The sequence below is a fragment of the Lampetra planeri genome, chromosome 26 (genome assembly GCF_965212315.1).
Source record: "Lampetra planeri chromosome 26, kcLamPlan1.2.h2, whole genome shotgun sequence".
NCBI lineage: Eukaryota > Metazoa > Chordata > Hyperoartia > Petromyzontiformes > Petromyzontidae > Lampetra > Lampetra planeri.
Genome location: NC_136132.1, coordinates 11,800,508 through 11,827,716, shown reverse-complemented (window position 1 = coordinate 11,827,716; position 27,209 = coordinate 11,800,508). Strand labels below are relative to the sequence as shown.

Here is a 27,209-nt window from a genome sequence, read left to right as displayed (position 1 = left end):
TCCCTAGTTACACCGTGCAACGCAAAGCTCGCTGCACTCATTATGACAACTTTTGACTTTTACCGGCGGTGGTGGGGGCAGATGCGATATTTGTTGAGTGTTCGTACGTGTCGTTTGGGAGGTAGGAGGGAAGAGGACTTGGATCTGGGGAGTTCCTGCCAAATGGCCGTTTGAACTCTGGAGCCTTCCGATGGTGCGGTGCCGACTTACCTGACTTTGACTCCACCCCGGGTCTCTCGCGTGAGGTCAGGAGCCGCCGGCCACGCGGGGCTGGTGGACGCGGCGTTCTGCTGCTGCTGCTGCTCCTGCTGCTGCTGCTGCTCCTGCTGCTGCTGCTGCTGCTGCTGCCCGTAGAGCTGCCGCGGAGGATCCTCCTTCTCGGCTGCCCGCTGCGGCCCGACCACCTGGCCCGGGGCGGCCTGCCTGGCCAAGGGAGCGAGGTGCCCCCCTGCCTCAGACGGAGAATGCCGACCGAGGCTGTAGGTGCCCCTGAGCACGTTGTCGGGCATCTGACGCTGGCCGGCGACGGTCCCCAAGCTGCTCTGCCCGAGTGGGGAGACCAGGCGAGGTCCGGCATCCAACGGGGGTACTTCCATGGAGCCAAACGACCCCCTGCTAGGGGCGTCGGGGGGACCGAGGACGGCTGCCCGCCTGCCCAAGAAGGCCGCTCTGCTCACGCGGGGAGCCCAGGCGGGCGCCCGGCTCGGCCGAGTCCCGCATGCCCCTCTGCACAGCTTCGGACGCCACCTCGGGGATGACCTGGGGCAGGGTGGAATTGGACGAGGCCGAGGAGATGACGTCGGGCGAGCGGAGCTCTCGCGGAGGAGACGCGTTGGTCAAGTCGGCCATGGCGAGGGGAGAGGCCTGCGAGGGGGGGGCGGGGAAGAGGCACACGGCGCGCCAGCGCGATCATCACGCGCTGTCATCGCGTGCACGAGGCCGACGGTGCGCGGGAAAACAAGAAAGCCACGGCGGCGTCACTCACCCCGCAGTGTGGGCCCCCCCCCGGAGGCATGCTGAGGGAGCTGTGCAGGCTGCTGCCAGGGGTGAGCGTCATGCTGCTCACCGGTGACATGAGGGGGCTCTGAGAAAGGCTGCAAGACAAGGATGATGACGTCAGCCGACCACGTGCCGAGCGATGCACCGCGTCCTTACCTCAAAAAACCTTTATTGTGATTATTGGTCGCGAAAGCCTACGTGTTAAACTCCCCCAAAGTTGTCGTTACTTTAGACTGTGAGCACTTTCGATACAGCGTGTCACAAAAAATGACAAATATCAAGCCGCCTCCTACAGCCAGTGCCGTGAAGTCTGTTAGACAAAATGTGTGTCACAAGCGAGAGCTGCACACAGGCACTACTCACACATTGCTTCCAATCACCGTCACTGCAGTCAGAGAACTGCCACTGCCCGTTGGAGAGCCAAGCCCCAGCTGTAACACAAGGAGTGCGTTTGTTGGAATTGTAAAACAGAAAACATTCAGATCTACCCATCATCTTTCTAAAACATGCTTTGTAAACCCAGTAGAGTCTTAATTTTTTGGTTGATCTCACGTTTGTTATGCCACAAGTATTTTTTTTATAGATTTTAATTTTGTAATGTTACCATCATCACAGGAGTAAAACTCATTTACATGTGGTTTGGCACTCTTGAGCTGGCTTTGTGCTTTTTGCCAAACTAATCTATTTATTTCACGAATGCTTTTGGATGTGGCTTTCACACGGAGCACCAAATACACGAGGAAATTCATAATTTAAATAAGCAGGTATATCAATGTTACGTGAGTAGACATCAGCCAACGTAGCCACAGAGGCACACTACAGCCAACTAATCTATAAACAACACAGCCAGAGAGAGTCGGCGGTGGCTCGCTGGTGGTTATTGTGAACCAGGGCAGCACCTGCTTGGGGACCAAGCTGCTCATGAAGTCGTCGGGGGTCTTGAGCTGCAGCTTGGCGTCGTCGGGCAGGGCCCCCGCCGGCGTGAGTGGAGACATGAAGTCCTCGGGGCGGGCGAGCTCTCCCGCGCTGCCTCCGAGTCCGGGACTCAGCAGGGCAGCGCCCCCACCCAGGTCCACCCTTCCCAGGATGTCCTCCCTGTACCCACGAGCCATCGACGGAGTCAAGATTGTGTATTGATCCCGGAGGAATCCGCTGAGCTGTTAAGCTCTTTTTCACGGCTGTCCAGTTGAGGGCGGGTCAGCAAAAGTTACGACAAACAATACAACAAACGATAGGAGTGTAAAATAGAGAAAAGGTAAGCAAGTCATGGTAAATAAATATGTATGTAAATAGAAATTGCATAAGTAAATACATTTTTGCTGATCTGTCAACACCCAATGCAAGCTTTGGGCAAGGGAGCAAAACAACAACAAAAACAGTCCCAGACTATACCAAGGCAACACAAGAACTATCAAAGTTACAAATCACAAATATGGCTGTAATACTGGATCCCTTGCAATAGGTGTCCATACGTCGTGTCTGCACAGGTTAACACCTCCTGTATTAATTTTTAATTTAAAGCTTTCGTGACTGCAGGGATTCATATGCTTGGTTCTTTCGGTAAAGTCACGTAGAAGGGAAATAATAAGATAATAAAAATATAAAACAATAAAAAATCTCACGACGTTTCGACTGTAACACAAGCAATCGTCATCAGGTGTGAAATCCACAGCAAGAAAATTTGAAAAAAGTGGCGGTTTTTCCTGTCAGCACCACAGACAGCGATTTGGCAGTTGGCCAGATGGACGAGTCCATCTATGTTCAGAAAAGAGGAGGGGGGGGAAAGAAAATGGAATGCGGTCTGAAAGTCACCGTAAGCGTGAACACAATCAATTAAGACCCAAAATGATTTTATCAAATCCTTCCAATGATTGCTAAGCCAGAATCCATCTTCTCGGTTGAAATTGTCTCTGTGTTTGTATATATGTGGATAGCCTCACATGACATTGACTTCTCCAAGACAGAGGTTCTCTGCAAGCCATCTGGCTACCATGAGATTCGTTCATGAGGCTATCCACATATACAAACACAGAGACTATTTCAACCGAGAAGATGGATTCTGGCTTAGCAATCATTGGAAGGATTTGATAAACCATTTCGGGTCTTAATTGTGTTCACGCTTAAGGTGACTTTCAGACCGCATTCAATTTTCTTTTCCCCCCTCCTCTTTTCCGAACATAGATGGACTCGTCCATCTGGCCAACTGCCAAATCGCTGTCTGTGGTCCTGACGTTAGGAAAAACCGCCACTTTTTCAAATTTTCTTGCTGTGGATATCACACCTGATGATGATTGCTTGTGTTACAGTCGAAACGTCATGAGAATTTTTATTGTTTTATATATTTTTTATTTTATTATTTCCCTTCTACGTGACTTTACCGAAAGAACCAAGAATATACCTCCTGTATTACTGCCGAGAAGGGTAAAACATCTTTTTTATCATCTTGAAACCGGCAAAAAGGGTCTCATAGATATACCAACAGCACAGTCCAAAAGTTAATTTTGCCAGCTATGAGCTGGAGTCGACATAGGCCTCGGCAAGGTAAGGTAATTTACCCTTTTTACCAGGTAAAAGGGTAAAGGTGTTGACATTCCAAAGGGGTAAGGTAAAGGGTAGGGTAAAGGTAGCACGAAGTATTACCCGGTAAATACCGTTTACCGCTTGCTAAAAGCTCCGTGGCGCAGTCCGTGGCCTCCATTTAGAATTGGAATCATCGAGAGTATTCTATATGAATAAAGCACTCTACCTAGCATTTACCTGTTATAAACCTTTTTCATGTATAGTACCCCAGTAATTACCCTGTAATCGGGTAATTTGTATGGGGTAAGGGTAAAAGTTAGGGTAAAGGTAGGCTCTCATTGTTTTTACCTTTTACCTTACCTTGCCGAGGCCTAAGTCGACATCAGCGAGTTATCATGAACGCAAATGCACGGTACAATGAGGTGAATAAAGATGCACAATATAGCTGGCGATGCAAGAAAACGAACACATGGAAATGACAATAACAGTAAATTTGCTGAGGGCATTGCTTGAGGACTACTACTGCCACACTTGCAAATGCCATCAGCGAATACATTTGTGACTGCAGCTTTATAAACGCCACTTTTATAACAACTTAATTCAAAACAGGACATGCAAATGTTAATTCGTGCCGTTATTAACGCCACATGAGAGCTCATCTCACTTATGTCATGCATAATGTTACATTTGAATCGCTCGCTGGATATCCATTGTACATAGTTCTGGTTGTTCATTATTATTTAAATTTTCTTAGTCATGTTTATACAATGTCCCTGCTTTGTCTGATGCTATCTTTGTAAACCCTCCCTTCCCATGTAACATGCTGGCTACCGTTGTTATCAGCCGTGCGATGCAGTCCTCTCTAAGCCCTCCCTTTCCATGTAACGTGCTCATCCGTTGTGGCCGGGTCGTCATTGAAAGAGAGCTTCTTGGCTGAAATGACTGCTAATGGACCGCAAAGGATGGAAGTTTTACAATTACAAAAATCGAAAGGAATGTATGTTTAACTTCTTTCGCACTGTATGCAGCCAACCATGCTAATCTGAGGTGCGGGAGAAGGACATAAGTCTAGTAAACCCTTGTTAATTCGACACATATGGGGCTTTGGCCTTGCCGAATTATCCAATATTCTGAATAATGTGCAATGGAACCCACCAGTGCCTCTCCTGCCCCAATAAAAACAAATCCTAATTTGTTTTCCAGAAATTATTCTCCCAAAAAAGTAACATCAGTAACCAGCACTGCAGGGGAAAACTAAGGGATTTGTCTCCAAGACTAAGGGGTTTATACTTCATTATCTTTCTATTACTTCTTGATGTAGGTGTAGACGACATTTCTGAGAGGGTTGGCTTGTACAGAGTGCATAAACAAGGTAAAGTCCAAAGCAACAACAGGTCTGCACTAACGCTCACCACACTCACCAAGCTCACCACGCTCACCACGCTCACCAGGCTCACCACGCTCACCACGCCCACCACGCCCACCACGCTCACCACGCTCACCAGGCTCACCACGCTCACCAGGCTCACCAGGCTCACCACGCTCACCACACTCACCACGCTCACCAGGCTCACCACGCTCACCACGCTCACCAGACGGAGTCATTGTTTTGGTCGTGGTGCGTGGCGTCGCACAACGTGCATGCCGAAATTAGACCATTCGGTACGGCAATACGGCTCATGGCGAATTACTAATACTGCATATATTCCGTTCCGAATTATCCCAATTACGATTGATCAAATAGCAAAATAACGAGGTTTTACTGCATAGACTTTATTTCTATTCAATTACATTTAGTGATTTTCATGCCTTTTCTCTATTTTGCACTCCTATAGTTTTTGTATCGCTTGTTATTGTAACTTGCTGACCCGCCCCTACAGGACATCTGCGAGAAAGAGCTTCATAGCTCATCGGATTCCTCCAGGATAAATTACAATTCTGATTCTGAACAGCCGAAGTTAACGGTGAAAGTAACGAAGCCACAAGCACGAGCAAAATAGTTTTTTTCTCAAAAACTGTACCAGATCATACAACAAAAGCAGAGAACAGAAAACGCTTGCTATTTTCAAGCTGCAATTCAGTGGTGCTGTTGTTGTCGTCGGCGTTATATTCGCTTATTTTACCTGCGGTTGTCATCAAATGTGCGCTGGAAGTCGGATGACTGGGAGCTGGTCTCTTCGATGGGAACGTCAGAGCTGATGTCCGAGAGCCGGTCCCGCAGAACTGGAGCAGCCACGGGGGAAGACGTTGCATTTGCAAAAAATCCCAAGCACTCACGGAATGGACAAAATCTCAGCCGGTCGCCCTTGCGTCCCTCACATTGTTATGGGCAGCTCAGAAGACACATTGCCGACGTTAACCACAAATGGCTCGGTAAAAGTCAAGCTCGGCCCTCACTCTTGTTTGCTGTGTAATGCCCAAGCAGTTGGAAAGACGTTTGAGTAGAGGTGTCTAGAGAGACAGTTTTCTGGGATTTCATGGCAAGACAGTCAACAATGCACGAGTCTGGAAGAGAACGTGGCCAGGGAGTTTTGTAGATATGATCTATCAGGATGGAAGGACCGATTTCTGAGACAGGAATTGGAACAGTCTCTACGAGTCCAGCGACCTAGGGGAAGAGAAGGCCAAAGGGCAGATGGTGGGAGACTTGTTTGGGCAGATCGATGGGTCTCCGTGTGAGTCTATAGCTCTCTGTGATTCTATGCCTCTCTCTATGGATCTGTGTGCAAGTCTATGGCTCTATGTGTGAGTGTATGCGAGTCTATGCGTCTCTGTGTGAGTCTATACAAGAGCAGATGATGAGAGATCAGGGCAGATGTTGGAGGTGGCTGCAGGTTTTCTGTGCAGCAGCTGTAGGATCTAGCGCTGGTGAAGTGTGGTGGCATCAACGGCTTTCTTTGACCACAATGACCTCTTGACAGCGAGTGCCGAAATGACTGACGGTGCAAGCCCTACCCATGTCTTCGTGCGAAGCAGAGCTGGAGACCGAGAGCGCCGGAGGAGCGGCTCCAGACGTGGAGGGAGGGCAGAAGAGAATCTGCACGTTCTCCAGGGCTCTGACACAAAGACAAACATCCCCCATGTAGCCTTTAACAGACTGTTGGGGCAATTGCTGTTCGCGAGCACCTATGAAGGCCAGCATGGCACACGAGTGGGTGGGTGGACAGCACCACGCCTGACCGCCTTAGTCTCCAGAATAGCGATGTTTACACATCGCACCAGGTAATCGTTTGAGGCGACTTAGGGAAGGCCAAAGACTGGTTGAGATAATCGTCACTGTTTGACCGTGAGTGGGAATCGAACCCAGGTCGCCGTGTTCGTAGCGTGGCGAGCGACACTACCTCTCCTCGCTCTAACAGTCACACACAGCGAATCATCTTGGAGTTCTACTAAGCATACCCCCAATTAAGGTTGGTCAATGAGTTGAATATAATCTCCACAAAAGGTAATCCATCCATCCAACTCAACCGATCTGCTAAAGATGTGGTCGTGAAAAAGCCACGCAGTCCACACTCATGCCAACTGTGGCTGACATTAACCTTCAGAATTAAATCTTAACAATAAAATACCAAATCTTGACTTAAAGCTTTCGTGACTGCAGGAATTAATATTCCTTGGGTCTTTCGGTAAAGTCACGTAGATAGGTTCAACCGATCTACGTGACTTTACCGAAAGACCCAAAGAATATAAATAAAACACCACATTAGATTATTCACCAAGACTGTAAATGGTTTTGCTTGAGGACGATAAGTTCACACTTTGTGACTGTTACCTTGTGTGTACACAGTTGATCTTAATGAGCACGCCGCCAGTGACCTCTGCCTCATCTTCCACACCATCTGGCAGAGGATATAAAGCACAGCTTGGTCACAAGTTATACATCGTCCAGGTCAACCAAGGTTCGTGGATCACCGCACAGGTGAGGCCATCGAGGAGATGCTCACCAGGAGAAGGCTGTACAACAAGTGTACTAATTGCCATCTGTTTCCATCTGTACAGAGATAGAGCGTTGCCCCCTTTGCACACGTGGGTTTTCTCCGGGTGCTCCAGTTTCCTCCCACATTTTTAAAGACTGATGAATTGACTGCAAACATCTTAGAACAAAAAAAACCCATGTAGCAGGACCCTCCTGAGAAAGTCATACGACTCAGGGTGGCTCTGGTGGACAAGTAAATAATTTTGACCGCTGAAACCCACTCGTACCACTATTTGTAATTTTCAGTAGCAGAGTAGAATTATGCTTATACACCTGCTTACGACAAACCGCACCTTACTGACGTCATGCCTAACCAGACAAATATGTGCAGCACCATCCCGTGACGCTCTACAAAAGTGTGCAAGATAATCACGTTACAAACAAGTAAGAAGCATTGTTTTGTAGTCAGGTGCCTCTCCAAAATTCAGTGGGATCGAAAATTCTCATAGCTACAGTCCTGTCTAAGTTGTGAAGGCTCCAAGGGATCGTCATTTAGAGATTGTAATGGGCACAACTTTGCTCTCTGCGAGTAGGAACGATCCAAAGAGGACTTCAGATGCACGATAAACTACGGACGAATGGGAAGCCAGAATCGGCACGAACACAAATTGTCAAGCTCTGTGGTCCCATATTGGGTTGTTGTCCAACTCCACTGATGAGTGTTTATACACGAGGAAGGAAACTGGAGTATCTGGAGAAAACCCACAGGTGTAGGGGAGGGGGTTGGTAACACTCAATCCACGTACAGATGGAAACGAACCCACTTAGAGATGGTGAGCTCAACGCCCATGGAGAGAGGGGGAGTTTAATGAATGTGTGTGAACCACCAACCCTCAATGCCTCCAAGGCGTTGCATTACAGACGTGTAGCATAGCCACCAGTACCTGGTTGTGGGTACGACCAGGCCTACCCCCCCTCATGTCACCATAACCACACCACCACTTTTCATGACCCACTCTTAATTTTAACCACTATCATCTTATGTATAATTTTTGTAAAGTGCCTTACGATAAGGCACGATATAAGATCCCCCGATACAAGATCCCCCCCAAACAGCTTTAACAGACTGTTGGGGGCAAGTGCTGTTAGCGAGCACCTATAAAGGCCAGCACGGCATATAAAGGAGTGGATGGCCAGTATCTTGCCCAACCGCCTTTGTCTCCCCAGTGGCAATATTTACACTCCACACCAGGTACTAATCTGAGGTTAAGTCGACCTACGGGAGGCGATCCAGGAACGGTTCAGATAACCATCACTGGTGTTGGCCATGAGCGGGAATCGAATTCGGGTCGCAAGATTCGTAGAAAGGCGCGCTCACCGCGACACTACTGCTCCGCACACACACACCGGTGCACACACACACCGGTGCGCACACACACACACACACCAGCGGCGTCCACCTCCCCATCCTCCTGGTGCTCGCTCTGCCGGCCGGCACGATGCGGCGTCACTTCCCGGATGCCGAAGCTCAGCATGGGGTGCGTGAGCAGGTACTCAGCCAGCGAACTGAAGTACGCGTGTCCATCCTTGTTCTGGATCAGCTCGAGTACATACAGCACCTGCACAACATCAACAGCAGCAAATAACACTGCTTCATCATAACCACACATAGATAACTAGTGGCAGTGGAAACTTACGTGCTAAACAACACATTAACCCTTTCCCATTCCAAGGACGTACGTGATAACGATTACGTATGTATATGTTATTGGAACAGAATGAGAAGAACGGAACGTCTTCAGGTCAGAAGATGTAGTACCGAGGCTCCCACTAGGCCATGTAGGAGGGCGTGTGGCACAGTTTGGCGCCAGCTAACAGAGTGCGGTCGTGTCGCTACAGTTCTCTGCGGTGAGTACAATGTCTTTGAAAACAGCAGCGCTACGCCTCTCTAAATAAGACTAACGTGAACTGTTTGCGCGTTCTGAGATTCAGCGGAGAACAGGACACACCCTGCAACTTGCAGACGTCTCGGAACGGAAAAGGGTCAACACTGCACACCACGGTAAAATTATTAAAATGGGAAAAAACCCACATCATTGTATAAAAGTTACCACATTGTTATAAAGCTTGTGCACGTGTTGGACTTACCTTGCGCTGCACGTCTGAAAGAACCAGATACTGGGCGGTGATATCAAGGCTCAGTTTTATTGCCGAGTCTGGTGAGAATCTGCAACACAGAGATCCAAGGCATCACCATTATACTTCCAGTTACGTTTGGTGAAACAATTCGGCAAAAATCAGTATTTGTTTAACACGTACTAGGCTTTCACGACCAATATCATCCATAAGAGGCTTTTTGGGTTCAATCGCTTAAATATAAATGTGTCATTAAATCCGCCATTACTAATTAGTAAGGTTTGTCATGTAAAACATTCATTACTAGTTGAGCACAACGGGGTGTTGGAGAATTGTAAATGCTGTGGGTTTACTCTCCCACAGCATTCCCCTCTTGTTTTGGATATTAATACATGTTTTACTTGAGGTTAAGTACCCTGATCCTAAGATCTAAATGTCCCCCATATAAAAAAAAATCTGATAGCGCCGTTGACATGTTTTTTTTTATGTTACGGTAATATAAATCATGTTGTGGTATTACTGGTATTTATATAAAAGTAAATGCGTCTTGTCGCCAGGGGCAGGGGGGGCTGTGTGGTCCACGGAAACGTTTGCAATGGCCGAGTGGTCCGCGGGCCACAAACGTTTGAGAAACACTGCTCTAGAGGATTGAAAATTATCCGATTGAACAGAAGGAATGCTGTGAGCGCTTTGTAGAAACAGCGCAAACTCTTAGCACCGTTAGTTTCCGTACGACAGGGAAAGGACGCTCGGGTCAGGAAGGTCACTGACCGCAGCGTCTGCAGGCACGTCCACGTCACAGTGCACCAGACCTTCAGCTCCTGGTTCTGATTGGTGCCCGTCAAGACGAACCGCCAGTACTGTTCACTAAAAATGACAAGCATCACCATCATCATCAGAGAAGAGTGTATGGAAATAACTCAGGCTCTCTTCCTGAATCCTTCTAAACACATTACATCGACCATGTCTAGCCTTATCAAGTAGTAGTACCTCTACAGTGCACTGGGGGCACTGCTGCGTTTTATTTGATCTCGCTGAATGGAATGTGCAAAAACGTTGAAGTGAAATGCCGCCACGACGTACCCTCCCTCTTTCTTCTTGTAGTTGTCACAAAAGACCAGGCACGAGACGGGCATGCCATTGTGTGGCTCCCACTTGTGCAGACAGCTGTACAGGAAAGACAGCGGGGAAACACGACAATTTCAACCGCCCGTCACACACGGGCAATATACGCCATCAATCGATCAAACTTTACTTACATAACACAACTCGTGCAAAGAACTAAATGAAGAGGCTGACACGATGTAAACAACAATAAAATAAATAAATAAAATAACATCACATTATAATGAACTAAAAGTATTATAAAATGCATGATTAAAGCATCTTAATTAAAAGCCAATCTAGAAAGGTATGTTTTAAGATTTCGTTTAAAAACATTCACTGATTCTGATGCCATGAAATCTTCATGCAAGCTCTTCTAAAGGTGAGAACCATCGCAGCTGAAGGCTGCCTCCTCATAAGTTTTGGTCCTGGCCTTTGGCACAACCAAGAGACCAGTGCCAGAGGACCTGCGGGATCTACTAGGTTCATACCTTAAACACATCAGTGAGCTGCACTCCCTAATTAACCCATGCGATGAGGGCGGGCGACTGATATCTGGGCGAATGAGAAATGGAACTCCCTGGGCGAAAGGGCACATGGCGGGCGGGGGCGTGCGTGCGCACCTGGGTGTGTCCTGAGACTCTGCATACATCTGCCAGAACTTGACCAGCCCATCTTGGCCGGCGGTGGCCAAGATAGCTCCGTCAGGAGACAAGGCGCCCGTATTCACAGCCTGGCCGCACACAACCACGGGGGGGCAGGGGGGGGGGGGGTTGCCGTCACCTCCATGTTCACCAAGAGCACCAACCACATCACGACTTGTCACGTGACAAAAAAGCGCAGGGCAGCAGGTTTATGTCACAGATCGCCCCGAACAAGCGAGTGTAACTTTTCGGTTGGTGCTGCTGTGGTGAAAATGTTTTCACTCACCCCCTGGTGCCCTCTCACAGTGGTGATGCGATTTTTGATGTCGGTGACGGCCACCGGTTTGAAAGGACCAGAAGTAGGGACGATCACGTCCTGATCCCACGCTTCCGCCTGTGAACAAAAAAAACTCTTTGTCAACAACAACTCTGGTTAACAACCAAAACTCTTGCTCGCATTACATCGACTGTCTGCAACGCAAAACGGTGCAGACGTCCATTCTTATCACTGTTGATCTTGCAAGAGCAATAATAGCTCGGTTTTCCACAAAACACAGAGACGAAGCTATTCCTAGTACAGAGGCTAATTCTTTTTCGTTTCTACATTAAGACTCATATTTTTACGACTTGCTGTCCTTGTCCTGAGAACATTAACCATCCTCCCACTACCCCTTCTGTAACCTCGCCCCTCCCTTTCTCTATTATCACCCTTCCTTGCCATCCCTTCCCCTCCCCAACACTCAAACCCCATCCCTTTTTCCCCATCAACCAATACTAATGTACAATTTTAAATTCTTGTAAATATGGGAAAGGTCAATGAATGGAGTGCTCCGTCAAAACATGAGCACACTACAGGCGTTTGAAGCCCATTTTGTACAAGCAACTTTGTCACAAGGCAACCTTAGTTAAACCTTAGTTAAAACTGTTAAGTTCACCAAATTTTAATATATTTTTAACACCATTGCTAAGCACAGGCACATAACGTTCAGCGACAAACAACATGATAAAAGTTGCAATAAAAGAGCACGTTGCTTGAATTTATAGGAAAGGCTTAAAAAATATCGTGATCACCATAACATTGAGAAAGTTATAATGGCTCCCAATGAGCAAATTTGTTCCTGCCTTGCATGCGCTAGGGTAGCAGAACATTGACAAGTCGGAAACATTCATTCGAAGACGTCACCAGACAACCGAGCCATCAACACTTCGGATAGAGCGCGCAGGCCTCACCCTGTCGGGGTGGAAGAGCGCGAGCATCTTTCCCACGTCCTCCTCGCCGTCGCTCTCCGACTCGCGATCGCTGTTCCCGTAGATGAAGGGACACCACTGGATGCGGCGCAGCTCCGACAGTGGCGTCCCCACGGGCCGCATCGCCTGTAACAGCTGCTTCGTTCTGACAGCCAGTTAAGGGACAACGCCAGTGGGATGCGGTGAGCCGACCCCAACACATGAAAACGAGCGTAAAGTGTGGCGCGAGCGACGATATGCACACGCCCGGTTTTCCAGGTTGGACTGCGTAGTGAGCGATGATTGTCAAGCTCCTGAAGATACCCGTGGGAGTGCAGCTCAAACCCACACAACTGCATTTGGATCACAAGCAGCTGTGAAAACATACGTGAACCGAGCGAGTAATGTCATTGACTGATGCAATACCATTACAGCGACATGTCCTGAGTAACAAAATAACTAAGCAGAAAACACACCCCCTTCCCATATTTGTCCCTCCAGATAAATATTTAAAGTATTTATTTGACATGCCATCAGCCGTATGACCCTTCTGGGAATGCATAATTTCAGCAGCAATGGTTCAACACAAGCAAACTCTGGACCGGTTTCAACATTCAATGTTTCGTCAGCACACTCAGGGTCGTCAAAAGCATACTCAGGGTCGGTTAAAACAATGCCGGTGAACTGCCAAATGTATATAGGCAAGGATCCTCTGTCATTTTAGGGTCCTAGTGAATAGGTAGTGTTTACTTTGAAACACAAATTGAAAACTAAGAGGTGAACGATTTCCAAGGCCGGTGCCAGCAAGGATACGCTATCTTCCCGCAGGAGTCCTGTGAGAACTGCCACACAAAGAGGTTCCCGGCCTCGTCCACGCACGCGAGGCGGCTGGAGCCCAGGTGGGCGAAGGCGAGGTCCGTGACGGCGCCCGTGAAGCCCTTCAGGAGGGTGCGCTCGGCCGTGGGCGCGTGCAGCACCCGCACCATCGCCTGGGGCTCTGCTCCCAAACACAAACGCGGTGCAGAGGCGTACAGAGCAAACGCAATCGTGATTCGATCTTAATCTTGTGCGTGATGGCAGAAATGTGTTTCAGGAGCTAAATGTCAATGCTGAGGTCTGCCAGCCAACGAGAGAGCAAGAAAAAGTTGATTCTAGATTTGAAGCTTTCGTGACTGCAAGGATTCATATTCTTGGGTTTTTTCGGTAAAGTCACGTAGGTAAAAAATTTAAATTAATAAAAGTAAAATAAAAATCACGACATTTCGGAGGCAACACAAGCTTCCGTCTTCAGGTGGAACTGTCACAGCACGCTTGCTGTATCAAGTAAAAACCCAAGAATATGAGAGAGTTAGTGTAGCTTTGCTATTCCTCTATTTGCGATGAGCAAAATAAATGAGCGGACAACCTTCCTCCACAACTGTGTAGTTTTGGTAAAAAAAAGTCCAAGCCACTGGTAGAGTATCTAGATTTAATTATTCAGATTTCATTATTATGGTTGATGTCAGAATGAGCCGCGGGGTTCTTTCAAAACCACAACTTTCGCAGAAACTCAAAATATTCATTAGTGCCGTTGTGGAGACCATAAGTAACACATATAATAAAGCAGACAAATCGCCTCCTTCCCATATCTGTCCAACAACATGAAGATATTGTACACATGCTATCGGCCACACAGCCTTCGGGGAGTGTTTTTTTTTAGCAGGATTGGTTTAACGTAAGCAAACTCCGGATTGGTTCCAACATTCAGTATCGCAGCAGCAGAGTAAGCCTTGCTTAACCCAATGCCGGTCCATAAGTCACTCGTATTTAACTAATGCTGCTGAAAAAAAATCACTTCCATAAACTGAACTATTTTAATTTCATCAGGTAAGCTATATAGCTCTTTTTCGGGAATACCCGGAGAGAAAAAAATAATTCAACCACAGGGAGAGCATGCAAACTAATATACAGGCGTCATGGTCGGGATCGAACCCATGACCTCCTGAAACCGCAGGCAAGGGAGTTCACATCTTCGCTACCACGCCACCACATTTGGCCAATGAAATGTGTAAAAATAAATATTTCTTACTATTGTGTTAAGTACAATGCTTAAGTGACCCGTCATGCAAGCCTGTTCTCCTGATTGGTAATGAATCGTGTTTTTTACATTAAATTCGTAGAATGCATCAATGCATGTGTTTATAAAAATATATATTGTTTACTGAGTAAAAAGGGTGTTGTGACTCACTGGGGATGATGTAAGCGAGGTAGGTGGAGGAAACAGCAATCATGTTGCCAGGGTAATAGCGATGCTCCCAGTCATAGCGCGTCACTGGCTGAATCTTGACCTGGCCAAACAGCCACACCCACATAAGTCATCACATGTAGCATTGAGCACGCACTTTCAATTATAGGTTATTATTTTAATAATAACAAGACATTTTAAACTTTGCTATCATTCCGAACAGTAATGACAAGTGAAGCGATTGAACCCCTAATGCAATCAATGATATTTAACAGCTACATGGACTCCAGAGAACAGCAAAGTAGTTGGTCTGCAAAAGGACCAAAGCACACTGAATACATCCAGGTGAGTGACAGCTGGAGACATTTTTATTGGAATTGAAATTCATAGCATAAAGTAAGCCAGCAAGGTGTCTAAAGAAGTGTTAACTCAGTGTAGATAACCTCTTTAAAAAAAAGGATTAGAATGTGGAGTGGCAACTAAAATGCAACCAAATCTAAAAAAGTTCTCAGACAAGCAGACAGATGCATGCTGGGATTAACGCTGAGAAACAGAAAGACCACACGGACCAGAGAGCAATCTTAAATCAGAGTGATGTCATAACGACCGTGAAGAAGCGTAAGTGTGGCTGGGCAGGTATACTGCTGATGGATGACACTGATGACAGAACGACAGCCAGAGGAACGAACAAGCCCAAGAGGATGAACACTGAGGAGAAATTATCTCGAGTGAGATGGATCCCGGGATCTCAAGACCATGACATATGACCGCACCGGTTGATTTTTGACATCACTGAGGCTTTCGTGGTTAAATGAGGGACATCACTTTTGACAGCAGCGAGCCCACACCTGGTTGCTGCCAGAGGATGGACTGGAGAGGCTTGAGGCATCGCTGGAAATCACCACGACGTCACACGCATTCACCGGCACCGCACCCGCCTTGTCGTCCCCTGTCAGGGTGCTACACACACACAGAAGTCGTGCCCGCCATCGACACATGCCTTGCACACTCGCCTAATCACATGGCACAATAAAGCATATTTAATACAGGGAGTCGGTGTTGTCCATTAATATGGGCAAAGTGCAATGAGCACAGTTGGCTACGTGCGGTGTGAAAGAAGTTCAACATACATATGTTGTCTGCCGTCCAAGTCGCCCTTGAAAAGGAGCTTCTTAGCTCAATGGGCTTTACTCGAGAAATAAACTTCCGATTATATTTATTTTCGTGTCACGTTCCACGGTAGGCGAATCATTCATTATTCATGAATGATTGTATATTTAAAGTGCTCCGCACAAACTTTAGAGCAACGTAGGCTGACCGTTCCACAGGGGAAAAAAACAATCAACCTCCAGACCATAACAATTTAAATAAAAATAGTTTCAAATGTTTGCATTTACGAGCATAAACTCAATTATATGGCAGATTTCTACCCCGTGCGGAATATTATGAAACGGTTACTAATTCATGATCGTCAAAAAGTGCCGCATGGCGCTGTATCAATGACATTTCTGCACCACGGTCTGCATTTATTCTCTAATGTATCTTCTCATAACACTCATTACTGAAGCTGTAAAGACTCATGCACAACCATTTCAAATGAAAAGGCCAGAAGCAAAACTTTATAAGCAACCAAAACAGCCAGGGCAGTCCATGCGGCACACAATGTGCAACACCAACAGTGACACCGGCTAGCAATCAAGTGAATCAAATGAAATGGGCTCACTGAAACTGCACTTGTGAATAAACTGCACTGATTACAGTGACTAGCAATATTCACTTACAATTAACGATAGTTGCAGAGGTGTTGCAGAATCTTCTTACAAGTTACTTCCCCTTAAATCGTTTGGCAACAGATTTTTTACCGAATGGTTTGGTGTAACATCGTCATCGTGTGTGCCCACAAAACACGAGTAATGCCCGGACCTTGCTTACAGTTGCCTAGCACGCAGACCCCCAACATTTAAAGTGCTCAGCAACAAACAGCAATGGCAACGTTGTAAAAGGTAACATAGAAACACACACACACATCGCATTTGTTCAATTGAGCAGGGTGATAATACCTGCTTGGATAAACAGAGAGGAACGACGGTAGAGAATCCGTGGACAACGAGAGAAAGACGAGAACTCACATCTGCTGCGAGTCGACGAGGTGCGGAGCGGGGCCCGGTAAGACCACAGCCGCGTCCACTGCGCCTCCAGACGTGGCGCACGCAGGTTCCGCCCCGGCACCCTCGCTCATGGCTGTCGCTGCCATCCCATTCAACTGCCCATTGTAGGAGACTACGGCAGGGTCAGCCGCGTTCATTGACGGATCTGTAAACAAATTTGGTGAAAGTAAACGCGCGCTTAATTGTTGCGGGGTCAGACGGTGAATCGGTGGTACGCATCAACAAGTCGGCACAATGCTAATGAGAGGTTGCTGGTCAAGGGGACACACACACGAACCAGAGATCAGCAGAAGTATACACCAACAGTACACACGAACAGATGAAGCGAGACGACCAAATGTATGAGAAATTACCCAACGATCAACTACATTGTAACATCGCAATGGGTGGTTACACTTTGACGCGATAAGCAGGTGAAAGGTGCAGAGGCGGGCGAGAAATCGGCGGCTCATCTTGCCGACGAAATGAGAAGTGAAAGGCGAGTCGTCTAGTAAAGAGATCGCGGCCAGCAGGGGCATGGACGGTCATCAAATCGTATCGACGGCAATACACACAGACGATGCACGTGCACAGTGCCCATTGACACCTATACACATCAAAAATAAGGATGAACAGCGGTACACGCAGTGCGTACGAACAGTGCACCGGAGCAGATGAACGTGTTAGTGGTAGACACGGGACGTCTGGAACGCTCCTCATTCCGATATTAGGAAGCCACTGGAGCTGTGCACTTGTAAATCATTCAGATCGAAAACGAATTCCTTTAAAACCGCTCGCCGTGTTTAGTTTATTGTCCTTCACCCGCCCCCACCACCTCCGATTAGCGCGGTTGGCAACGTACGGTGAGAAAGAAGTTCAACAAACGTCCACACCGACGAGTTGCGACTCGGCGCGAGTGATGCATCACGCCGAGCGCACACGAAGCGGCGCTGCACGCCTCGCTATTTAAAACCTCGCGCGCCTCAACCCCACGGCAGGAGCGAGCCGCAACATCCCTCGGGGAAGGCCTAGCGCCGGGCATGGCGGCCCGCCCGCCCGCCTGACACCGCAGCCGCAGCCACTCACCGCGCTGCTCGGGCTGGCGGTCGAGCTTGAGGAGGTCGCGCAGCTGCTGCGTCGCGTCGCTCGCGTTCACTCCGCCGCGCGTGGCCATCGTCCCCCCGTGGGCCGCCGCCTCCTCCTCCTCCTCGGCCTCTGCGTCTCCCCGCTTCGTGAGCTCCGCTGCCTCCTCTACCGACGCCTCTGCGCGAGTCTCGAGACACCAGCAACGCGCCACGCGATTGGCCGAGAGGGGGATTGGGGGGAGGGGCAACCGACCCGCGCTGAGTAAGAGCGCGCGCGATTGGCCGTGAGGGAGCAGGGCGCGCACGCGCGAGCCCTGGAATGCGATGCAGCGCGCGCGGACCTCGTGACGTCACGCGGAAAGCTGAGTGCGTGACGTCATGTCCTCGAGCGCGCTCCATTGCGTCATGCGAAACGCTTGTGGACGTGACGTCACCGCCGTGAGAGAAATTGGATATCTTTTAAATTTATCTCGGAGAAATCCGATGAGCTTTGAAGCAGTTTTTTTTTACAGATGTCCAGTAGGTGCAGGTCATGTTACAGCGAAAACAACTATAGGAGTGTAAAGTGTGTGAAAGGCACTCAAGTTACGAAAAATGACAAAATAACTTTTTTTGAGCGCATAACATGTGAAACATTACTATTTAATTAAGTCTTGATTTGAAGCGTTTTTAAATGTCAGTAAAAATGTCGACTTAATGTTTGGGACACATTACAACCGGTTTACGACGGTCCAATTTGCGACACATGCTTACGACGTCTGTATAAGGCCCAGCATTGTTCGTTGTATTGACCTGGTCAAGGTCTATGACACTATCAACAGCCCGGGGCTGTAGCCAGTTCTTCGTGCTTTCGGAGTCCCTGACTCTGCTCACAATCATTAAGGGCCTTCATTATACTGGTAGGAACGAAGTGGACCAGACCACCAATAGATTATATCGTCCGTCCGTCCGTCCGTGTATCAACATCGACCCCTACTGCAAACACTTGGCAGGACCCTACAAAAACCTTTTGACTCAGTGGGGCTTTCCTGGCTTAACAAGTGTAATAATACATTATGTTTATATTCTTTGGTTATTCGTTCCTACCAGCCCACCCCGCAGGGTCCTGTTGGTGGGCAGGCCCAGGTAAAGCTATGTGGCCAGGAATCGGAGCCATTCCCTGTTCACCTTGGGGTACGACAGGGATGTCCTCTGGCTCCCACATTATTTAACACCATATTTGACCACGTAGTTCGAGAAGCTTTCGATGGCTGTACCGGAGGAATTTCCATCTGGTACAGATACAACGGGAGGCAGATCCATACCCGGGTGCGGCCGAGGGATGGCTCCCTATTTGGCCAACCATGTTACGTATCCTGGTGATTGTTGCTCACTCCGAGGAGGAGGAGTTAGAGGCGCTGCTGCTGAACCTGGAGTGTGCCACTACGAGGGGGTCTTATCATCAGCCCCACTAAAACTAATCACCTGCCTGGGTATTTTGTGCCACCAAACACTCCACCCCCTCAGCTCCCTATTGGTGATGGAGCAGTTGTGGAGAGTTTCCCATACCTGGGCAGTGTGCTTATGACCAGCTCCGGTTTGACAGCAGAGGTCTTACTCCGAATCAGTCATGCTCCCCCTTCTCTATGCTTGTGAAACGTGGACCCCCCTTAATGGAACATCTGCGCCAGTTAGAAACATTCAGACTGGCATGCCTACGATCCATCCTGGGTTTAACCAGGTTGGATTGTGTGAGGAGCCCACAAATCCTTGAAAGATCTGGACACATTTCAATCAGTGAGCTCTTCCGGCAAGCAAGGCTGCGCTGCCTGGGTCATGTAGCCCGCATGCTCAGCCACCGCATACCCAAGCAGCTTGTTTTGCCGCATAGAGGGGGCTAAACGGGCACAACATGAGCTGGAGAAGAGATGGAGTGATGCGGTACGGGAGGATGTGGAGCTGAGTGGACTTTCCCACGACTGGCGGTGTCAAGATCGACCTCTGTGGAGGAGGCTCGTGAAGGACGCTACGGGGGAGTTGGAGGCAGTCACCCTCCAGCAACAACGGAGGGCGGAGGAGCGACTCTCACAACAACGAGCGGGGCGCCGGGTGGCTAGAATACAGCGAGTTGGCACAGTAGGGGGCGCAGCTGGTGCATATGTCGTGGGTTCCACGGAGGCACACACTTGAACTGGGAGGCAAAACGTTTATTCTAACACCCCAACAGGGTAACTGCGTAGACGTGCGGGATAAAGACATCGGTGGTGACTACCACGAGTAACTCAGACCACAACGGGTAACTGCATAACCTTGTCAGTCAGTAACGCACTCAGACCACAACGGGCAACTAGGTTGTCAGCAGGAAAATGAAGCATTGTGCTGTTGCTCCCTCTACCGACCCGACGTGGACCGGCGTGGTGAAGTATGGTCAAATAATCCCCACGAACCCGCATCATCCAGTAGATTTCTGCTCCCGGCACCACACGTCCAGTGCAGGGACTCCTTACGAACTTTCAGAGATACGAACAAACCTGTCCCGTACGTCCAGTTGCCTGTTCGGATCGAGAATCGTAAGTTCAACCGCCGCCCAATAGATGGCGGTAGTGTCATCGGCATCTGCAGAACGTAAAGAATCAGTGGCGTCTACATATGCATACCGTGAAGAACCAGTGGTATCTGCAGGAGATTATACAACTTTTAAAGCCAGTCCCCGTCTTTAGTGTGCATGCCGTTCAACATGTTATGGAATCGACAGGAGTAATGTGAACAAATCGACTTATGAACAGATCTCTGGAACCTAACTCGTTCGTAAGTAGAGCAGCCCCTGTATGCCTCTCTCTACGCTGTGGCTGCAATCACGTGCCAGCACCCGGGGTCACGCGTGACAGAGATTGGTATCGAACTGGGACTCGTATTTAACCAAGAGTCCTCACCTATAAACATCTGCCAGTTCACCAGAATTGGTTCAAACGAGCAGCCTGACTGCTGATGAGACGTTGAAATATCGAATCCGGCTCAGAGTTTTGCTTGTGTGTTGAACAAATGATGATGTAACTCTCCACTCCCAGAAGACTGTGCGGCTGATGGGATGTGTTAAAATATATACTTTGTTTTGTGTGGGGACATATATGAAGGTGGCGAATATCCTGCTTATTTGCATCCATAATACAGAAATAAAGCATAACGCTACTTTGGTAAAGCTGCAACAGATAGACGGGGCGCCGCAGTAGCGAGATGTTAACTACCTCGCCTGGTATACAGGAGGTCGTCTGCTTCGATCCCGACCCTGGTGCCTGTATATTTGGAGTTTGCGCTTTCTCTCAGTGGTCGCGTGGATTTTTCTCCGGGTCCTCCTGTTTTTCCCTCCGCATTTAGAATCAACAGGCATTTAGAGTATTTGGCTGCTATAAATTTCCACGCGATAAACCATTTCGTTGAGCTATAATTTGTGATAGCCAGGTCGTTTCTGAAAAAAGAGCTCTACTGTATCGCTCAGTGGGCCTTACCTGATTAAATAAAAGAAAATTAGTTTAAAGATTTTAATGTATTTTGTTACGGAAGATATTCTTTCAGAAATGGAGCCCCGTGTGTATGGCTCTGTGCATTAACTTTCACAACGCCGTGTAACGCATACGTTGGTGAGAGCTCGCGGACACAGGGGGAAAACTCCTCCGTTTATTAAGCATTGAGCAATCGTCACATCATCACAGAGGCCCGCAGCAGGTGAGCGTGTCGAGGGGCCGCGGCTGCCGGGGAGACGGAACGTTTGACGTCTGCTCCTCCAGCGCCGACCCCGCTCCCGCCCAAAAAAAACACACCCGACACGCCATTAGAATCATTCAACGTTTCACCAATCCGATACGATGTGGATTCCACGAGAGAGATGCAATGCGAAAGCTCGATAGAAACTCGATCGTGGAGACTAAGACACATTACGTAATGCGATTATTGTTATTTTTGTAACATTTTGCCATTTTAATGTGCATCCATAATACAGAAATAAAGCGTGAAGCTACTTTGGTAAAGCTGAAACAGATAATAGTGTATGGCCCAACACAGATATAGAATACGACCCAACACAGATATAGTATATGTCCCATCATAGATACAGTGTATGTCCTAGCACAGATAATAGTATTTGGCCAATCACAGATATAGTATATGGCCCATCACAAAGTGATAGCAGATGACAACAGAGTTATTATTCCATTATAGTTTTAGAGAACCCCATGCTTGCATGTTATAGTTGCACAAGAACATGATAGGATGCTCACAAGCCACAATGTCAACGGAGAAAAACGAATCTCATGAGTGCTGTAGGGATGGACTTTCACAAAGTTCTAATGTCAACTGGGCCGCCACCTACTGTAAACCCGTCAACCCCTTATCAGCGCCTACCGTATTAAAGACTCATTCGGGCCTTATAGGTCACCCCGTGCCCTTATAAATCTCAACGTTCATCCTACAAAGTCCCATCACAAGGGAGATACACAAACAAATAGACAATTTTTTTTGCCCGTATTGAAACGACTGTACGCCGTATGGACCTGGAGGCTCAATTTCCCTGCTCAAAAAGACGGGGGGTGAACCGTGCGGGTTGACACGGCGTGTACCTGGCTCTGCGTCGCCAACTCGGCGACTTGACCGCTACACGTGGCGGAGACTCTGTTGGGTTTATCTCGCGACAAAATGTCAAAACGAACACCCGACACTTCGAGCCAACCTGGGAGGAGAACGGATGGACGCAGCGGCGATGCCCGCTAAGTTTTACGAATTCCGGATCAGTCGACTGTAATCAATTTGATAGTGACATCTTTGGTGACTGGAGGTTCCAGCGAGTGGCTTCTGGGGACTTTTTCGAGGTTTGTTTGTCAGCTTATTTTCTCCTTTGAGGACTTGGCACCACCGGGGTGGATGTGGCCACGAGTGATATTGGGACAGCGCCGCACGACTGCCGGTTTTAAGTGCGTGTGGCTGTCCTTAGTTGCCCTGCGCCTCCCGGCATCGTGTTACGCGTTAAAGAGTTCGTCCGAAAGTGGAAAATACATGCGGGTAAAATATTAATACGGTAGCCGTCTGCTGTCGCACGTGACTGCCATGTCACCGTTGCACGACAACTGCAAGTACGGGGGGGGGGCGCCTCTGCGCCCACGGCAATGCGGTGCTGGGCGGATGCTGCACTTGGTGAACCTCACACGCATCACATTGTCACGTTGGGTGAAATAATCACACTTTTGCAAAGTGGACACGTGACTGCAATGTGCTGTATATATATACAAAAGTTTCTACCCTAAATTAATATGATGCACACACGTCCCCCCGGTTAGCGCCCCCCCCCCCTCCCCCCTGAGACCCTTGCCTGCCTGGTCAGGCAGTGTTCCCTTCCGTTGTGAGAGTAAGCTCCCCAGGGCCCTGGTGTACTCCCCTCTTGTGATGCCACCCACCCCGCAGAACTCTCCTGGATGCCCACAGCTCTGGCATTAACGAGGGAAATGAATGCACTGTAAGAGAAAAAGCCACGTAAAACATTCCGGGACGGCCGTCATGTAAAATGAAGCATCTGCCGAGGATTTTGCCGAGCGTCTGCCGCGCTGCGTCTTTGCTGCTCGGTGTGCCGTGCGCTGTTGTGTCCGGTTCGCGTGCGGTCGTGAGTCGGTGTGAGGCATGGCAATACGGCCAATGACCACTGCAAAAGGGACATTCGGAGTGGCTCCCTGCAAGTGCTGGTAAATTACACGCGAAAACGATCATCTGCACTGCGGTTGGATGAACCGTCATGACGGACAGATTCGGCAAGAGTGGCCACATTGTCAGGAGCACGTGATCCCAGTTGAAGTCACGATGGGATATTCTGATCGCTGGCGCCTTTACGATGTCCACGCAGATAGACAACACGAGCTCACGACAATATGGACGTGACGTAATGACAGCGGCGAAACCTTATCTAGTGTCAAAATGTTGGCTGTGAGCCCCCACCCCCCAACCCCCGTGAGCGGGGGGTGCTCACGGGCCCGCTCAGTCCTGGCCGCTGGAGTACATGTCGGCGAGCTTGTTGAAGCGAGGCCCCCAGTCGGACAGGTGGTCGTAGTCCTGGTCCCCGTTGGTGGAGGACGACTGCAGCGAGCTGAGCGAGCCGGCCGTGGATCCCTCTCCCTCGTAGTCGTAGAGGAGGTACGAGTCGTAGGGGGGCGCCGTGGGGTCCCCGTCTGCCGTGTCCAGGCTCTGGAGACGTTAAAACCTCCGCGTCAAGGCGTCTCCCGCTCGACTGAGCATCGAGGCGGTGTCATTTCACAGGCGCGGCGGTCGCCAGATGTTAACTACCTCGCCTGGTATGCAGGAGGTCGTGGGTTCAATCCCGATCCCGACCCTGACTCCTGTTTTCTCTCCACATTTAGAAACAACGTGCGTTTAGAGTATTTGGCTGCAATAAATGTTCACGTGATAAGCCACTTCGTTGAGCTATCATTTGTGGCCAGGTCGTTTCCGAAAAAGAGCTATATAGCTCAGTAGGCCTTACCTGGTAAAATGAAATAAAATAAATCATAGTTTTAATAGTTCATAGTTTTAATGCGTTTATTATTTTCTCCTGACCGTGCCACCACCCCGTCCTCTGCCAGCATTACAGCCAGCGTGTTCAGTGTGAGGTCGTGAGGGCTCCAGGTGCCACAGTGCTGAGCTGGTGGTTCCTGTGGTGCTGGGCAATTCTACCCGTAGGACAGCGACAGTCCGCTTCGCCACAAATTAGTGCCGGAGAGCTGATGGGTTGAGTCAACCCCTCGACCAAGATTTGAACTCGGACACTTCTGACTGCGAGCCGCTCGCTCTACCGCTGAGCCATCTGGCTGGGTATGTTTGGCCGCGCCGATTACGGGCCGTGACTCGTCTGTTTACATACGAAGGGCAGTCATCACCGGGGACCCATGTTGATGTTTATGTAAATGTAATATGGCAGTTAAAAAAGTTATGAAAAACTTTCAAAAGTAATTTATCCAATCTAAATTTCGTGATAAGAAAATAAATTTACTCTAAATTGATGAATGTTTGTCCACTGTTTTTTTAATGTCTTCTGTAACGCAGTTGCTTTTGTGCTGATTTATATTTGGTAGTTTGCTGCCCTGATCTCTATTTGGTTCATTGCTATACTTTGTGTTTACGTAATTTTGGTGATCGTGGTCACTCATGCATGAGACTCTATTCTGTTTTCTAAAGCTCTCAGTTCGTTAAAGAAATAAAACTTGAATATTGACCGCAATACCACATATTTCTCCCTTAGTTAAAACTCGTTTTTTTTTGTTTTACAAGTTTGTAAAGCACAACAGACCACAAGACGCAGTACAAAAATTGGGAAAGCGGGGAGATGCACGCTTGGCCAAAATACACGCGAGGGATGATGGTCACGGGAAGACACGGAGAAGCAATTAGTGTGGAGCCTGCACTTTAAAGGAAACGGGGGGGGGGGGGCAGCATTGATGTGTGGGGCACAGGGTTCCACACGCTCGGGACATTAGCAGCAGAGAAGGAGCAACCTCCCATTGGGAGGATTTACACAGAGGGGAGGAGAGTGAGATCAGAGGGGAGAGGTAGGAGCGTGATTGGGGGTGAGTAGACTGAGATGAGAGGTAGGAGAGTGCGTGGAGGGGAGTAGAGTGGGATGAGAGGTAGGAGAGTGCGTGGAGGGGAGTAGAGTGAGATGAGAGGTAGGAGAGTGTGTGGAGGGGAGTAGAGTGAGATGAGAGGTAGGAGAGTGCGTGGAGGGGAGTAGAGTGAGATGAGAGGTAGGAGAGTGCGTGGAGGGGAGTAGAGTGAGATGAGAGGTAGGAGAGTGCGTGGAGGGGAGTAGAGTGGGATGAGAGGTAGGAGAGTGTGTGGAGGGGAGTAGAGTGAGATGAGAGGTAGGAGAGTGCGTAGAGGGGAGTAGAGTGAGATGAGAGGTAGGAGAGTGCGTGGAGGGGAGTAGAGTGGGATGAGAGGTAGGAGAGTGCGTGGAGGGGAGTAGAGTCAGATGAGAGGTAGGAGAGTGCGTGGAGGGGAGTAGAGTGAGATGAGAGGTAGGAGAGTGCGTGGAGGGGAGTAGAGTGAGATGAGAGGTAGGAGAATGCGTGGAGGGGAGTAGAGTAAGATGAGAGGTAGGAGAGTGTGTGGAGGGGAGTAGAGTTAGATGAGAGGTAGGAGAGTGCATGGAGGGGAGTAGAGTGAGATGAGAGGAAGGAGAGTGCGTGGAAGGGAGTAGAGTGAGATGAGAGGTAGGAGCGTGATTGGGGGTGAGTAGACTGAGATGAGAGGTAGGAGAGTGGGTGGAGGTGAGTAGAGTGGGATGAGAGGTAGGAGAGTGGGTGGAGGGGATTAGAGTGAGATAAGAGGTAGGAGAGTGGATGGAGGGGATTAGAGTGGGATGAGAGGTAGGGGAGTGTGTGGAGGGGAGTAGTGATATGAGAGGTAGGAGAGTGTGTGGAGGGGAGTAGAGTGAGATGAGAGGGGAGGGGTAGAAGAGTTGGTGGAGGGGAGTAGAGTGAGATGAGAGGTAGGAGAGTGCGTGGAGGGGAGTAGTGATATGAGAGGTAGGAGAGTGTGTGGAGGGGAGTAGAGTGAGATGAGAGGGGAGGGGTAGGAGAGTGGGTGGAGGGGAGTAGAGTGAGATGAGAGGTAGGAGAGTGCGTGGAGGGGATTAGAGTGAGATGAGAGGTAGGAGAGTGCATGGAGGTGAGTAGAGTGGGATGAGAGGTAGGAGAATGCGTGGAAGGGAGTAGAGTGGGATGAGAGGTAGGAGAGTGCGTGGAGGGGAGTAGAGTGAGATGAGAGGTAGGAGAGTGCGTGGAGGTGAGTAGAGCGAGATGAGAGGGGAGGGGTAGGAGAGTGCGTGGAGGGGAGTAGAGTGAGATGAGAGGTAGGAGAGTGCGTGGAGGGGAGTAGAGTGAGATGAGAGGGGAGGGGTAGGAGAGTGGGTGGAGGGGAGTAGAGTGAGATGAGAGGTAGGAGAGTGCGTGGAGGTGAGTAGAGCGAGATGAGAGGTAGGAGAGTGCGTGGAGGGGAGTAGAGTGAGATGGGAGGTAGGAGAGTGCGTGGAGGTGAGTAGAGTGAGATGAGAGGTAGGAGAGTGCGTGGAGGGGAGTAGAGTGAGATGAAAGGTAGGAGAGTGCGTGGAGGGGAGTAGAGTGAGATGAGAGGTAGGAGAGTGCGTGGAGGGGAGTAGAGTGAGATGAGAGGTAGGAGAGTGTGTGGAGGGGAGTA

At 49.0% G+C, this 27,209-nt stretch overlaps 2 protein-coding genes across 2 annotated transcripts in view; both read right to left on the bottom strand.

The window, feature by feature from the left end:
* EDC4 (enhancer of mRNA decapping 4) overlaps positions 1-18,200 on the bottom strand; it is a 30,829-nt gene extending 12,629 nt beyond the window's left edge. The window contains 20 exon segments of the mRNA XM_078606827.1: positions 211-629; positions 631-864; positions 986-1,094; positions 1,363-1,430; positions 1,899-2,094; positions 5,643-5,742; positions 6,475-6,575; positions 7,292-7,358; positions 8,883-9,054; positions 9,584-9,662; positions 10,343-10,438; positions 10,655-10,738; positions 11,299-11,408; positions 11,606-11,713; positions 12,550-12,712; positions 13,360-13,543; positions 14,774-14,873; positions 15,619-15,730; positions 16,900-17,083; positions 18,004-18,200. Of these exon segments, the coding sequence (XP_078462953.1) occupies positions 211-629; positions 631-864; positions 986-1,094; positions 1,363-1,430; positions 1,899-2,094; positions 5,643-5,742; positions 6,475-6,575; positions 7,292-7,358; positions 8,883-9,054; positions 9,584-9,662; positions 10,343-10,438; positions 10,655-10,738; positions 11,299-11,408; positions 11,606-11,713; positions 12,550-12,712; positions 13,360-13,543; positions 14,774-14,873; positions 15,619-15,730; positions 16,900-17,083; positions 18,004-18,091 (2,774 nt within the window). The 5' untranslated portion in view covers positions 18,092-18,200.
* A 5,146-nt stretch (positions 18,201-23,346) lies between these two features.
* LOC144727761 (cadherin-15-like) overlaps positions 23,347-27,209 on the bottom strand; it is a 41,027-nt gene continuing 37,164 nt past the window's right edge. Inside the window, exon 14 of the mRNA XM_078606825.1 lies at positions 23,347-24,203. Within this exon, the coding sequence (XP_078462951.1) occupies positions 23,997-24,203 (207 nt within the window). The 3' untranslated portion in view covers positions 23,347-23,996. The remainder of the gene's footprint in view (positions 24,204-27,209) is intronic.